General features: G+C 42.5%; 1 protein-coding gene across 1 annotated transcript; it reads right to left on the reverse strand.

Annotated features, from left to right (window-relative positions):
- Positions 1 to 3,253: 3,253 nt before the first annotated feature.
- Positions 3,254 to 5,314, reverse strand: LOC309957751 (MAPK-interacting and spindle-stabilizing protein-like). The gene has a single exon (XM_082833173.1). The coding sequence runs from the start codon at positions 5,172 to 5,174 to the stop codon at positions 4,437 to 4,439; it is 738 nt and encodes a 245-aa protein (XP_082689299.1). The 5' UTR covers positions 5,175 to 5,314; the 3' UTR covers positions 3,254 to 4,436.
- Between the last annotated feature and the right edge of the window lie 11,369 nt (positions 5,315 to 16,683).

The following is a 16,683-nucleotide window of genomic DNA, read 5'->3' on the forward strand; positions in this document are numbered from 1 at the left end:
TCTTGTCTATTACATATTTGGTTTATGGAACGGTATCTGTGCTAATTTCAATCTGTGGTTTGTTTTTTTTTTGTTGTTTGTTTTTTTTTTTGTAATACACAAAAGCAAACAAGTTTATCTTAAAAAATATCAAGTATCACATCCATAGACTATTCCTAATTATAATTACGTCTTAAAGCAACATTTGTCTTTGTTTACAAGTACAGCAGCAGGTGATAGAACCTAACATCTCAAACAGATTGCTTACAGTTCATAATACAAACAAATGTGTATGTGTCAAATCACATTTTAGGCAGTTTAACTTAAAATGCATAGACAATTACATACATTAAATTTGTCATTATTAAGTCAATGAAAAAAATCACAATATCAAGAAAAAATACAAAAATATCAAGAAAAAAATGCTTTATAGAACACGCATAAGAAGTCAAGTTTACTTAATGGCAATAAATCAGGATCTACTAATCAGTGACAGGCAGTGAAAGTGCCTTTATCCAGGGGAAAATTACAGGAAAAACATCCCATTACTTTGCACTCTTGATAGTTGCACTGACAAACACTACAGTCTTGAAAGCATTTTCTTACTTTAAAAAAAGGTATGCCCTACTTTGTTCTTTAAATGCTCAAAGGCTAGTCTATAAATTCCACCAGCGGCAATACTAAAATATGTTTGTCCAGGTAAACTAATACTGGATGTACTCATCAATTCTGTAATGCCTCCCCCTAGGCTGTAAGCCTCTGAAAGACAGGCATTCTCTTCGTCTCTGTATCTCTGGCATCTGGCAAAGCACCTGGATCATTGACATCTGAGTGTCTGCTGAATGAATGCAGTTTTCAGATGCTGTCTGTTGCCAGAAGCTTGCATGGCCATTTCTTTAATACTGATTATTTTATTGGCAATTTTTGTTTTACTTGGCAGAATTCTGAAAATAAAACAGTGTCTGTCTTCAATACTAAATATTGCTTTATTAAGATAAAATTATAGTCTTCCCTGAAAGCCACCCACCACTTTCTATGCACAGTACAGTGGATCAGTGTGATTCATCTGAAGCAAGCCTTACGCTTTTCAAAAACTTGAACACTTGAAGGTCTGTGCTTAGGTTGAATTTCCAAGGTTTATAAACCAGGCATTTTATAAATCTAGCACTAGATTATTCAGGGTGAGGAAGGAAGACATTGGCACGAATCTTTTGGAAGTGTAGGCAACTGATTGATATGCAAACTAGGCACAGTATTTTAACTGAAACTCTGAGTAGAGCTATGTTGATACGCACAGATAGTTTCAAAAGCTGTACATCTGACCACAACAGGTAGCACTAATAACTGTGAGGTAAAAAAAGCAGGGGAAAAACTGACTTCTTTCCTAGAAAATATTCTAATATCCCATTGTAGTGGTATGACAGACCAAGGCCCAAAATTCACCCCCTTTCTTCTCTGCCCTTTTATTATTCTCTACTGAAAACAATAAATAGTAAAACTGACAAAGAATGAAGGAGGCCCTTGGGTAATTAAAAAAATGTATTGTCTATTCCCAAATAATCAATATATTACTTTACAGAAAACAGGGCTATGGAGTCACAGCTGTAAACAGCCATCTTCAAAAGCATGAAAAACTGTCAGGCCGGGTCCAGTTCAGACAACACAAGGCATTGTAAGCACTCCTTTAAGGAGCCTTCATTCTCAAGGACTGAGTGTGTGAATGAGGACCTAAGGTCTATACTTTAATTTTTCATTGTCATTTTTAGGCTCAAAATTTCAAAATCTAAGATTCTAACTTCAGAGACACTATTTCTCAACACATCTCAACTATCTCCATCAAATTTATCTTAAAATTCCTGCTCTGAAAGTCCAAATGGCAGCATATTCCGTACTTCATATCCCTTTAAGACCAAACATACTTTCTAACAAGCAGTCTCTTCCACAAACCAATCTCAGCCTAGCATAACTTGTTTTAAAAGCAACATTATTCCCTTGTAAAGACAAAAACCTTCTTAGATGCTTTCCTCCATTCCTCCCTTGAAACAACTTCTGCTTTTCTTAACTCCACCCTGAACCTAAAAATACCTTTTGCCCCCAAGTACCCACAAGAATTGAGATGCCCCTCCCTCAAGTTGAGAAATGATGCTTGAAAATTAAAAAGAATGTAAAAGTAAATTCTATTCCCTTTGATTTCAATTCTTATATTTAAAAAAAATTTCCCAAAAATCAGTTGGAAAATCCTCAAAAAGCCAAGTTTAAAACGGCAGTATCATCTAGGACACACTGGGCAGTATGGGTCACCAGCAGTTGATATACTTATAAGGGGTAATAATTCCAAATCTTGTATTCACGGCCCTTTAAATCCTTTAGCATAAGATTTTCTCTGATAGTAACTGGTCTCCACAATAAGAGATTCCCAAACTTGCTACCTATTCTTCTTGTAGTCAAACGTTATCCTCTCTAGTGTTAAATATTTTATCTAAAGCCAGAGTTGTCAACTTATTCCAAGGTAGGACAACCAAAATAACCAAAAGGAGAGATATCTTTGCTGCCATCTCACTTTGCCTTTCATCCCTCCAGAGTTAGCTGACATTATGATATTGATTGATAAGTTAAGCTATGACACCTTCTAAGGCTACTGCCTTATAAACTGAAGGCTACAACAGATTCCAAGAGTGTTGCAGATAGCTGCCACTTGTCCCTGCAAAGAAGTGAAAGAAAGACTGTGCCACTATGAAAGGGCTGTCTAACATTCCCCAGTCTGAAAATATCTAAACAAATTAGTTTCAATTCTGAAAGCCTGAATCTATCATCTACTTAAGGGAGGCCTAAAGACTGAATGTTCCTCTCAAAGGTGACAATCTCGCTTTCTTAAAAGGAGGTAGCTATCAAACCATTAAATTGGCAGCATTTGGCATTCTTGACATTTTAACTGTAAGAGAAATAAACTACTAAATATTTTATTTCTAAGCAAAGGTAAGAGCTCCAGCATAAATCTCTCATATACTGGTCAAGAAAGTCACAATACATTTTAGGAACCTAATGAATACATTCAAAATTTGACAAATGGTCAAATGGTCAAACAAATGGACAAATGGTCAAACATGGTCAGTTCTATCCCAAATCTAAAAATCAGATTTAAAGATAAGGTGCCAAAAAGCTATTCTGGAGGTTACAAACACCACTTATTTTTAAGTAACACAGTCACACTGCTTTAAACTCAATTGCAGAGATCTACACTTTATGATTATCCTCAGTGTCACGGCTAGAGAATAATTTTTGAGGATGGCACTCATTCTTCTACCTATTTACCTGTCTTACCTGTCAACAAATACAGAACTGAACTGTCAGCCATAAGCACGTTACAAACAGATCCAGGATAACTATGCAAGAGACGATGACATAGCTTAACCAGACTCTGAAAGACGTAACGTGTTTCGATCACGCTTGTACAAAGAGAACAGTCATGTCTGTATGACTAAGGTTCTCTAAACATAACTTCTGTGTTTGTGATAGACCCCTAGAGTGTGCCAGTTTTCTGCATCAGGATGGAATGAAGGGAAGTGCTCCTTCTAAAGAACCGAGGGGGAGGGGACTACAGGAAGTCTCCTGTAGAAGAGTGTTTTGTAGGACTGCAAATTACTTGTTACTATGAAGCAGTTCCTAGGGTCTCTTCTAGTTTGAGGTTCAAGACAAAGGAGAGAAATATTTCCGTCCTTGAGCTCTTTCCGAAGTAATATGGACACATCATAATCTATTCTACAAGTACAAAGAGATCACCAATTCTCTAAGAATATAATTTACATATACATGTTAGCCTGCATTAAAAAGAAAACAGTTTCCATAAAGGGCAGATTTTAGAGCTGTATGACCCATATGGCTAAAAATAAATCAGGTGGAACTCAAAATGAAGTTTTTACTAAAAGCTCAAGGATAAAAATGAACTCAACATCTGACAATAATTACCAAGTTTTAAAATGTATATCCAAAAGATAACCTCAGAAGGACCAGGTTTATTTATCCTATAGATAGAGCAGCTCAAGATGTTGAGAGGCATCATTTGTTTAAATTATGACAATGTGATTGTTTTCAAAGTGTGTTTATTTAGGGGAAAAAGTGATAAGTATTTAGTTTCATAATTTAAACAAATCGAAAATTTGTTTTAAACAAATTGTATCAAAGAGCTATTCAATATACTTAATTACTTTAACTTTCCATAAAAACCGAATAAAAATCACATTTGAATGATTTACTTTTACATTTTTATCTGATTGTTTCCATCAGATGTACTATACATCCAAGCACAAGAGGCAGATATCTTCTGAGAGATGCAAGAGTTGTTCTTTCATGAATGCCCTCTAAGAATAGTGAAACAGCAATTTGTATATATGCATTCAAGTGCATATATATATATGTACTTCAAAAAGCAAAGCGTCATCTCTTCATCCATTGTTAACTTAATGGTAAGAATGGGGGCCACCGGGCATCGGTGGAGCACCGGAAGGTCCTGAAGGCACTTGAAAAGGATTGTTGGGACTGGGATAGAGTCCTGGTGTGGGATATGATCCTGCAGGGGCAGGATATGGCGCTGGTGGTCCCCAGGCTCCTGGTGGAACAGTGCCCCATGGAACAGGTGGTGCAGCCCCTGGTGCTTGGGGAGGAGGAGGGGCGGGATACGGCCCTGGAGATGGATATGGCATATTAGGGGTAGGATACTGCCCTCCCATTCCTGGTGCCCAAGGTCCAGAAGACATGGATCCCCATGGACCTAAAGGACCAGCTGCAGCTGGATCTGTGGGCGCACCATAGGGTCTTGGAAGCTCTGGAAAGGGCATATTTGGTGTCGGATATGGCCCTGTGGGGCCAGGGCCTGGCACAGTTGGGGCTGGATAAGGACCACCAGGTGGGGGGCATGATGGTCCAGAAGGAGGAAAGGGTGCAGGGGGTCCTGGAGGTGGTCCGGTGGGAGGCACAGAGGGATACATTCCTGTTGGTGCTGGTCCAAAAGGCACAGTGGAGGGTGTTGCACTTGGTGGGAGTCCAGATGGCACAGAAGGTGAAGCACTTGGGTTATTCCAAGGGTTGGAACCTGGCCAGCCTTGAGGAGGTTGGCTGGGTTTTGTATTGCTCACAGCAGAGGTTTTGGCAGGGGAGTGTTCAGGTAGCGCATCTGCCAACGAAAATTCATCAGACATTTTCCCGGCAAGATCCGAACCCGCAGCAAGGTCTAGAAGCGGCGATGGGTCCGAGGGAACTGATCGCTGAAGAACTGAGCGCAGCCCGACCGACAGCAGCGGCGACGGAGATGGGGGCGGCAGCAGCACCAGCAGCGCGCGGCTCCAATCTGTGGTTTTATGCCGCACCCCAACTCACCTTTCCCCTTAAGCAAGCATAAGTTGGTTTTCTACATTTGAGACCCTGTTCTGTTTTGTAATTCAGTTCCTGTGCAGCCAAGTTTACATTCCGTGTAGTAGTGATATCTTATGATGTTTCTTTTTCTGTGTGACTTATTTCACTTAGAATCATCGTACCTGAATCCACTCATTATGCTTCTATGGGCCTGATGACATAGATTTCATTGCTGAGTGATATTGCATTGTACGTAAGTACCACAACTTCTTTATCCATTTTTCACTTTCTGTGATATTGAACTTGTACTGTAAACGAGGTTCTTGTAAACAGAGCCGGCCCAAACTTTGGGGTGGCTGTGTCTTTTGGATTTTAATTTCCCTAAGCTATAGGACCATAAGTGGAAGTGCCCTAGGCTCTGTTGCTTTGTTTTTTGGATGTTTCAGGAAACACCATACACTTCTCCAGAGTGGCTGCTGGCAATTTACATGCCGCCCATCAGCATAACAAGGCTCCCTGTTCTCCATGGCCTGTCCTGCCTTTCTGGATTTTACACTTTTTTCAGATAGCCCTTTTGACCGGGGGGGCAGTGAGACTTCATTGTAGTGCAGATTTCCTTTGCAAGCTTGCTTGGTTGGCCAAAAAGGGCGTATGCGTTTTTTCCTGAATATATTCAGGAAAAAACGCATACGCCCTTTTTGGCCAAGTGCATCATTGTGGACGTTCTGCCTCTTTTCCTATGCTTTACATGCAATTCCAGTCTACCTCCTGAAATCGGTTCCCTGCAATTCTGTCCCACATTCAACTCCTCTTGGCAGCCTTACTTCAATATATTTTTGGAATATAGCTGTCATTTATAACTCTGCAGGTTTGTGAATTACAGTGCCCCTGAGATCCTTTCTTCAACTCGCTTTCTTGTGAGCTGGCCGCAACACCGCAGGATTGCTTCAGGCCCTAGTTTGGTTCTGGCACGGCATGCTGAGCCTTTGGTTAATTCCTCTTCCTGGTGGGAAATGAGAGTTAAATTTGCCCGTCCAGACACCTCCACCTAGTCTCTCATTGGTTCTCCCTATTCCTGTTCATTTTCCACAGAAATTGCAAACTGGGCCAAACAGGAGGTTAAAGGCACTGACTCTCCAAGTGGGGAGAGTGTTAGTAAAGCGACTGGAATGTTGCACCCGAGTACCAGGGGACGAAAACTGAGACATATTTGAACACGTTTCCCGATCACACAGTGGATCGTACTCTGGGTTCCACATGCATGTTTTAGCTGAAGGAAGAATCCCATAAACATGGAGAGTTGAGACCCATGGAATGGGTACCATGCAATATGACTTCAAAGAGTCTGCATTTGCTCACCGAACCTCACCAATCCTATAACTGCTGCGTTTATGCCACTGTACACACGCTTGATTCTCTTTCGGAGACATATAAATCCATAGGTTTTAAGATTCTTACTAGTCAGGTATATTCTTAGGCGTTTAATATTGGGTGTTGAGTCCACATCGTTGAGAAAGGAGTAGCTCTTGTCTATTACATATTTGGCTTATGGAACGGTATCTGTGCTAATTTCAATCTGTGGTTTTATGCCGCACCCCAACTCACCTTTCCCCTTAAGCAAGCATAAGTTGGTTTTCTACATTTGAGACGCTGTTCTGTTTTGTAATTCAGTTTCTGTGTAGCCAAGTTTACATTCCGTGTAGTAGTGATATCTTATGATGTTTCTTTTTCTGTGTGACTTATTTCTCTTAGAATCATCATACCTGAATCCACTCATTATGCTGTCATGGGCCTGATGACATAGATTTCATTGCTGAGTGATATTGCATTGTACGTAAGTACCACAATTTCTTTATCCATTTTTCGCTTTCTGCGATATTGAACCTGTACCGTAAACGAGGTTCTTGTAAACAGAGCCATCCCAAACTTTGGGGAGGCTGTGTCTTTTTGATTATTATTTCCCTAAGCTAAAGGACCATAAGTGGAAATGCCCTAGGCTCTGTTGCTTGGTTTTTTGGATGTTTCAGGAAACACCATACACTTCTCCAGAGTGGCTGTTGGCAATTTACATTCCGCCCATCAGCACAACAAGGCTCCCAGTTCTCCATGGCCTGTCCTGCCTTTCTGGATTTTACACTTTTTTCAGATGGCCCTTTTGACCAGGGGGCAGTGAGACTTCATTGTAGTGCAGATTTCCTTTGCAAGCTTGCTTGGTTGGCCAAAAAGGGCGTATGCGTTTTTTCCTGAATATATTCAGGAAAAAACGCATACGCCCTTTTTGGCCAAGTGCATCATTGTGGACGTTCTGCCTCTTTTCCTATGCTTTACATGCAATTCCAGTCTACCTCCTGAAATCGGTTTCCTGCAATTCTGCCCCGCTTTCAACTCCTCTTGGCAGCCTTACTTTAATATATTTTTGGAAGATGGCTGTCATTTATAACTCTGCAGGTTTGTGAATTACAGTGCCCCTGAGCTCCTTTCTTCAACTCGCTTTCTTGTGAGCTGGCCGCAACACTGCAGGATTGCTTCGGGCCCTAGTGTGGTTCCGGCATGGCACGCTGAGCCTTTGGTTAATTCCTCTTCCTGGTGGGAAATGAGAGTTAAATTTGCCCGTCCGGACACCTCCACCTAGTCTCTCATTGGTTCTCCCTATTCCTGTTCATTTTCCACAGAAATTGCAAACTGGGCCAAACAGGAGTTCAAAGGCACTGACTCTCCAAGTGGGGAGAGTGTTAGTAAAGCATCTGGAATGTTGCACCCGAGTACCAGGGGACGAAAACTGAGACACATTTGAACACGTTTTCCAATCACACGGTGGATCATACTCTGGGTTCCACATGCATGTTTTAGCTGAAGGAAGAATCCCTTAAACCTGGAGAGTTGAGACCCATGGAATGGGTACCATGCAATATGACTTCAAAGGGTCTGCATTTGCTCACCGAACCTCACCAATCCTATCACTGCTGCGCTTATGCCGCTGTACACACGCTTGATTCTCTTTCGGAGACATATAAATCCATAGGTTTTAAGATTCTTACTAGTCAGGTAGATTCTTAGGCGTTTAATATGTGGTGTTTAGTCCACTTCGTTGAGCAAGGAGTAGCTCTTGTCTATTACATATTTGGCTTATGGAACGGTATCTGTGCTAATTTCAATCTCTGGTTTTATGCAGCACCCCAACTCACCTTTCCCCTTAAGCAAGCATAAGTTGGTTTTCTACATTTGAGGCCCTGTTCTGTTTTGTAATTCAGTTCTTGTGTAGCCAAGTTTACATTCCGTGTAGTAGTGATATCTTATGATGTTTCTTTTTCTGTGTGACTTATTTCACTTAGAATCATCGTACCTGAATCCACTCATTATGCTGCTACGGGCCTGATGACATAGATTTCATTGCTGAGTGATATTGCATTGTACGTAAGTACCACAACTTCTTTATCCATTTTTCGCTTTCTGTGATATTGAACTTGTACCGTAAACGAGGTTCTTGTAAACAGAGCCGGCCCAAACTTTGGGGTGGCTGTGTCTTTTGGATTTTAATTTCCCTAAGCTATAGGACCATAAGTGGAAGTGCCCTAGGCTCTGTTGCTTTGTTTTTTGGATGTTTCAGGAAACACCATACACTTCTCCAGAGTGGCTGTTGGAAATTTACATCCCGCCCATCAGCATAACAAGGCTCCCAGTTCTCCATGGACTCTCCTGCCTTTCTGGATTTTACACTTTTTTCAGATGGCCCTTTTGACCGGCGGGCAGTGAGACTTCATTGTAGTGCAGATTTCCTTTGCAAGCTTGCTTGGTTGGCCAAAAAGGGTGTATGCGTTTTTTCCTAAATATATACAGGAAAAAACGCATACGCCCTTTTTGGCCAAGTGCATCATTGTGGACGTTCTGCCTCTTTTCCTATGCTTTACATGCAATTCCAGTCTACCTCCTGAAATCGGTTTCCTGCAATTCTGCCCCGCTTTCAAGTCCTCTTGGCAGCCTTCCTTCAATATATTTTTGGCCGATAGCTGTCATTTATAACTCTGCAGGTTTGTGTATTACAGTGCCTCTGAGCTCCTTTCTTCAACTCGCTTTCTTGTGAGCTGGCCGCAACACCGCAGGATTGCTTCAGGCCCTAGTGTGGTTCCGGCATGGCACACTGAGCCTTTGGTTAATTCCTCTTCCTGGTGGGAAATGAGAGTTAAATTTGCCCGTCCAGACACCTCCAGCTAGTCTCTCATTGGTTCTCCCTATTCCTGTTCATTTTCCGCAGAAATTGCAAACTGGGCCAAACAGGAGGTTAAAGGCACTGACTCTCCAAGTGGGGAGAGTGTTAGTAAAGCGTCTGGAATGTTGCACCCGAGTACCAGGGGACGAAAACTGAGACACATTTGAACACGTTTCCCGATCACACGGTGGATCATACTCTGGGTTCCCCATGCATGTTTTAGCTGAAGGAAGAATCCCTTAAACCTGGAGAGTTGAGACCCATGGAATGGGTACCATGCAATATGACTTCAAAGTGTCTGCATTTGCTCACCGAACCTCACCAATCCTATCAATGCTGCGCTTATGCCGCTGTACACACGCTTGATTCTCTTTCGGAGACATATAAATCCATAGGTTTTAAGATTCTTACTAGTCAGGTATATTCTTAGGCGTTTAATATGGGGTGTTGTGTCCTCTTCATTGAGCAAGGAGTAGCTCTTGTCTATTACATATTTGGCTTATGGAACGGTATTTCTGCTAATTTCAATCTCTGGTTTTATACAGCACCCCAACTCACCTTTCCCCTTAAGAAAGCATAAGTTGGTTTTCTACATTAGAGACCCTGTTCTGTTTTGTAATTCAGTTCCTGTGTAGCCAACTTTACATTCCGTGTAGTAGTGATATCTTATGATGTTTCTTTTTCTGCGTGACTTATTTCACTTAGAATCATCGTACCTGAATCCACTCATTATGCTGCTACGGGCCTGATGACATAGATTTCATTGCTGAGTGATATTGCATTGAACGTAAGTACCACAACTTCTTTATCCATTTTTCGCTTTCTGCGATATTGAACTTGTACCGTAAACGAGGTTCTTGTAAACAGAGCCGTCCCAAACTTTGGGGTGGCTGTGTCTTTTTGATTTTAATTTCCCTAAGCTATAGGACCATAAGTGGAAGTGCCCCAGGCTCTGTTGCTTTGTTTTCTAGATGTTTCAGGAAACACCATACACTTCTCCAGAGTGGCTGTTGGCAATTTACATCCCGCCCATCAGCATAACAAGGCTCCCAGTTCTCCATAGCCTGTCCTGCCTTTCTGGATTTTACACTTTTATCAGATGGCCCTTTTGACCGGGGGGCAGTGAGACTTCATTGTAGTGCAGATTTCCTTTGCAAGTTTGCTTGGTTGGCCAAAAAGGGCGTATGCGTTTTTTCCTGAATATATTCAGGAAAAAACGCATACGCCCTTTTTGGCCAAGTGCATCATTGTGGACGTTCTGCCTCTTTTCCTATGCTTTACATGCAATTCCAGTCTACCTCCTGAAATCGGTTTCCTGCAATTCTGCCCCGCTTTCAAGTCCTCTTGGCAGCCTTCCTTCAATATATTTTTGGCCGATAGCTGTCATTTATAACTCTGCAGGTCTGTGTATTACAGTGCCTCTGAGCTCCTTTCTTCAACTCGCTTTCTTGTGAGCTGGCCGCAACACCGCAGGATTGCTTCAGGCCCTAGTGTGGTTCCGGTATGGCACGCTGAGACTTTGGTTAATTCCTCTTCCTGGTGGGAAATGAGAGTTAAATTTGCAAGTCCAGACACCTCCAGCTACTCTCTCATTGGTTCTCCCTATTCCTGTTCATTTTCCACAGAAATTGCAAACTGGGCCAAACAGGAGGTTAAAGGCACTGACTCTCCAAGTGGGGAGAGTGTTAGTAAAGCGTCTGGAATGTTGCACCCGAGTACCAGGGGACGAAAACTGAGACACATTTGAACACGTTTCCCCATCACATGGTGGATCATACTCTGGGTTCCACATGCATGTTTTAGCTGAAGAAAGAATCCCTTAAACCTGGAGAGTTGAGACCCATGGAATGGGTACCATGCAATATGACTTCAAAGGGTCTGCATTTGCTCACCGAACCTCACCAATCCTATCAATGCTGCGCTTATGCCGCTGTACACACTCTTGATTCTCTTTCGGAGACATATAAATCCATAGGTTTTAAGATTCTTACTAGTCAGGTATATTCTTAGGCGTTTAATATGGGGTGTTGTGTCCTCTTCGTTGAGCAAGGAGTAGCTCTTGTCTATTACATATTTGGCTTATGGAACGGTATCTGTGCTAATTTCAATCTCTGGTTTATGCAGCACTCCAACACACCTTTCCCCTTAAGCAAGCATAAGTTGGTTTTCTACATTAGAGACCCTGTTCTGTTTTGTAATTCAGTTCCTGTGTAGCCAAGTTTACATTCCGTGTAGTAGTGATATCTTATGATGTTTCTTTTTCTGTGTGACTTATTTCACTTAGAATCATCGTACCTGAATCCACTCATTATGCTGCTACGGGCCTGATGACATAGATTTCATTGCTCAGTGATACTGCATTGTACGTAAGTACCACAACTTCTTTATCCATTTTTCGCTTTCTGTGATATTGAACTTGTACCGTAAACGATGTTCTTGTAAACAGAGCGGTCCCAAACTTTGGGGTGGCTGTGTCTTTTTGATTTTAATTTCCATAAGCTAGAGGACCATAAGTGGAAGTGCCCCAGGCGCTGTTGCTTTGTTTTCTAGATGTTTCAGGAAACACCATACACTTCTCCAGAGTGGCTGTTGGCAATTTACATCCCGCCCATCAGCATAACAAGGCTCCCAGTTCTCCATGGCCTGTCCTGCCTTTCTGGATTTTACTGTTTTTTCAGATGGCCCTTTTGACCGGGGGGCAGTGAGACTTAATTGTAGTGCAGATTTCCTTTGCAAGCTTGCTTGGTTGGCCAAAAAGGGCGTATGCGTTTTTTCATGAATATATTCAGGAAAAACGCATACGCCCTTTTTGGCCAAGTGCATCATTGTGGACGTTCTGTCTCTTTTCCTATGCTTTACATGCAATTCCAGTCTACCTCCAGAAATCGGTTTCCTGCAATTCTGCCCCGCTTTCAAGTCCTCTTGGCAGCCTTCCTTCAATATATTTTTGGACGATAGCTGTCATTTATAACTCTGCAGGTTTGTGAATGACAGTGCCCCTGAGCTCCTTTCTTCAACTCGCTTTCTTGTGAGCTGGCCGCAACACCACCGGATTGCTTCAGGCCCTAGTGTGGTTCCAGCATGGCGCGCTGAGCCTTTGGTTAATTCCTCTTCCTGGTGGGAAATGAGAGTTAAATTTGCCCGTCCAGACACCTCCAGCTAGTCTCTCATTGGTTCTCCCTATTCCTGTTCATTTTCCGCAGAAATTGCAAACTGGGCCAAACAGGAGGTTAAAGGCACTGACTCTGCAAGTGGGGAGAGTGTTAGTAAAGCGTCTGGAATGTTGCACCCGAGTACCAGGGGACGAAAACTGAGACACATTTGAACACGTTTCCCGATCACACGGTGGAACATACTCTGGGTTCCACATGCATGTTTTAGCTGAAGGCAGAATCCCTTAAACCTGGAGAGTTGAGACCCATGGAATGGGTACCATGCAATATGACTTCAAAGGGTCTGCATTTGCTCACCGAACCTCACCAATCCTATCACTGCTGCGCTTATGCCGCTGTACACACGCTTGATTTTCTTTCGGAGACATATAAATCCATAGGTTTTAAGATTCTTACTAGTCAGGTATATTCTTAGTCGTTTAATATGGTGTGTTGAGTCCACTTCGTTGAGCAAGGAGTAGCTCTTGTCTATTACATATTTGGCTTATGGAACGGTATCTGTGCTAATTTCAATCTCTGGTTTTATGCAGCACCCCAACTCACCTTTCCCCTTAAGCAAGCATAAGTTGGTTTTCTACATTTGAGGCCCTGTTCTGTTTTGTAATTCAGTTCTTGTCTGGCCAAGTTTACATTCCGTGTAGTAGTGATATCTTATGATGTTTCTTTTTCTGTGTGACTTATTTCACTTAGAATCATCGTACCTGAATCCACTCATTATGCTGCTACGGGCCTGATGACATAGATTTCATTGCTGAGTGATATTGCATTGTACGTAAGTACCACAACTTCTTTATCCATTTTTCGCTTTCTGTGATATTGAACTTGTACCGTAAACGAGGTTCTTGTAAACAGAGCCGGCCCAAACTTTGGGGTGGCTGTGTCTTTTGGATTTTAATTTCCCTAAGCTATAGGACCATAAGTGGAAGTGCCCTAGGCTCTGTTGCTTTGTTTTTTAGATGTTTCAGGAAACACCGTACACTTCTCCAGAGTGGCTGTTGGCAATTTACATCCCGCCCACCAGCATAACAAGGCTCCCAGTTCTCCATGGCCTGTCCTGCCTTTCTGGATTTTACACTTTTTTCAGATGGCCCTTTTGACCGTGGGGCAGTGAGACTTCATTGTAGTGCAGATTTCCTTTGCAAGCTTGCTTGGTTGGCCAAAAAGGGCGTATGCGTTTTTTCCTGAATATATTCAGGAAAAAACGCATACGCCCTTTTTGGCCAAGTGCATCATTGTGGACGTTCTGCCTCTTTTCCTATGCTTTACATACAATTCCAGTCTACCTCCTGAAATCGGTTCCCTGCAATTCTGCCCCGCATTCAACTCCTCTTGGCAGCCTTACTGCAATATATTTTTGGAAGATAGCTGTCATTTATAACTCTGCATGTTTGTGAATTACAGTGCCCCTGAGCTCCTTTCTTCAACTCGCTTTCTTGTGAGCTGGCCGCAACACCGCAGGATTGCTTCAGGCCCTAGGTTGTTTCTGGCACGGCATGCTGAGCCTTTGGTTAATTCCTCTTCCTGGTGGGAAATGAGAGTTAAATTTGCCCGTCCAGACACCTCCACCTAGTCTCTCATTGGTTCTCCCTATTCCTGTTCATTTTCCACAGAAATTGCAAACTGGGCCAAACAGGAGGTTAAAGGCACTGACTCTCCAAGTGGGGAGAGTGTTAGTAAAGCGACTGGAATGTTGCACCCGAGTACCAGGGGACGAAAACTGAGACACATTTGAACACGTTTCCCGATCACACGGTGGATCATACTCTGGGTTCCACATGCATGTTTTAGCTGAAGGAAGAATCCCTTAAACATGGAGAGTTGAGACCCATGGAATGGGTACCATGCAATATGACTTCAAAGAGTCTGCATTTCCTCACCGAACCTCACCAATCCTATCACTGCTGCGTTTATGCCACTGTACACACGCTTGATTCTCTTTCGGAGACATATAAATCCATAGGTTTTAAGATTCTTACTAGTCAGGTATATTCTTAGGCTTTTAATATTGGGTGTTGAGTCCACATCGTTGAGAAAGGAGTAGCTCTTGTCTATTACATATTTGGCTTATGGAACGGTATCTGTGCTAATTTCAATCTGTGGTTTTATGCCGCACCCCAACTCACCTTTCCCCTTAAGCAAGCATAAGTTGGTTTTCTACATTTGAGACGCTGTTCTGTTTTGTAATTCAGTTTCTGTGTAGCCAAGTTTACATTCCGTGTAGTAGTGATATCTTATGATGTTTCTTTTTCTGTGTGACTTATTTCTCTTAGAATCATCATACCTGAATCCACTCATTATGCTGTCATGGGCCTGATGACATAGATTTCATTGCTGAGTGATATTGCATTGTACGTAAGTACCACAATTTCTTTATCCATTTTTCGCTTTCTGCGATATTGAACCTGTACCGTAAACGAGGTTCTTGTAAACAGAGCCGTCCCAAACTTTGGGGAGGCTGTGTCTTTTTGATTATTATTTCCCTAAGCTAAAGGACCATAAGTGGAAATGCCCTAGGCTCTGTTGCTTGGTTTTTTGGATGTTTCAGGAAACACCATACACTTCTCCAGAGTGGCTGTTGGCAATTTACATCCCGCCCATCAGCACAACAAGGCTCCCAGTTCTCCATGGCCTGTCCTGCCTTTCTGGATTTTACACTTTTTTCAGATGGCCCTTTTGACCGGGGGGCAGTGAGACTTCATTGTAGTGCAGATTTCCTTTGCAAGCTTGCTTGGTTGGCCAAAAAGGGCGTATGCGTTTTTTCCTGAATATATTCAGGAAAAAACGCATACGCCCTTTTTGGCCAAGTGCATCATTGTGGACGTTCTGCCTCTTTTCCTATGCTTTACATGCAATTCCAGTCTACCTCCTGAAATCGGTTTCCTGCAATTCTGCCCCGCTTTCAACACCTCTTGGCAGCCTTACTTTAATATATTTTTGGAAGATGGCTGTCATTTATAACTCTGCAGGTTTGTGAATTACAGTGCCCCTGAGCTCCTTTCTTCAACTCGCTTTCTTGTGAGCTGGCCGCAACACCGCAGGATTGCTTCGGGCCCTAGTGTGGTTCCGGCATGGCACGCTGAGCCTTTGGTTAATTCCTCTTCCTGGTGGGAAATGAGAGTTAAATTTGCCCGTCCGGACACCTCCACCTAGTCTCTCATTGGTTCTCCCTATTCCTGTTCATTTTCCACAGAAATTGCAAACTGGGCCAAACAGGAGGTTAAAGTCACTGACATTCCAAGTGGGGAGAGTGTTAGTAAAGCATCTGGAATGTTGCACCCGAGTACCAGGGGACAAAAACTGAGACACATTTGAACACGTTTTCCGATCACACGGTGGATCATACTCTGGGTTCCACATGCATGTTTTAGCTGAAGGAAGAATCCCTTAAACCTGGAGAGTTGAGACCCATGGAATGGGTACCATGCAATATGACTTCAAAGGGTCTGCATTTGCTCACCGAACCTCACCAATCCTATCACTGCTGCGCTTATGCCGCTGTACACATGCTTGATTCTCTTTCGGAGACATATAAATCCATAGGTTTTAAGATTCTTACTAGTCAGGTATATTCTTAGGCGTTTAATATGGGGTGTTGAGTCCACTTCGTTGAGCAAGGAGTAGCTCTTGTCTATTACATATTTGGCTTATGGAACGGTATCTGTGCTAATTTCAATCTCTTGTTTCATGCAGCACCCCAACTCACCTTTCCCCTTAAGCAAGCATAAGTTGGTTTTCTACATTTGAGGCCCTGTTCTGTTTTGTAATTCAGTTCTTGTCTGGCCAAGTTTACATTCCGTGTAGTAGTGATATCTTATGATGTTTCTTTTTCTGTGTGACTTATTTCACTTAGAATCATCGTACCTGAATCCACTCATTATGCTGCTACGGGCCTGATGACATAGATTTCATTGCTGAGTGATATTGCATTGTACGTAAGTACCACAATTTCTTTATCCATTTTTCGCTTTCTGCGAT

This window comes from Leucopleurus acutus, assembly GCF_964270905.1.
Source record: "Leucopleurus acutus genome assembly, chromosome: 1".
In the NCBI taxonomy this organism is placed as follows: Eukaryota; Metazoa; Chordata; class Mammalia; order Artiodactyla; family Delphinidae; genus Leucopleurus; species Leucopleurus acutus.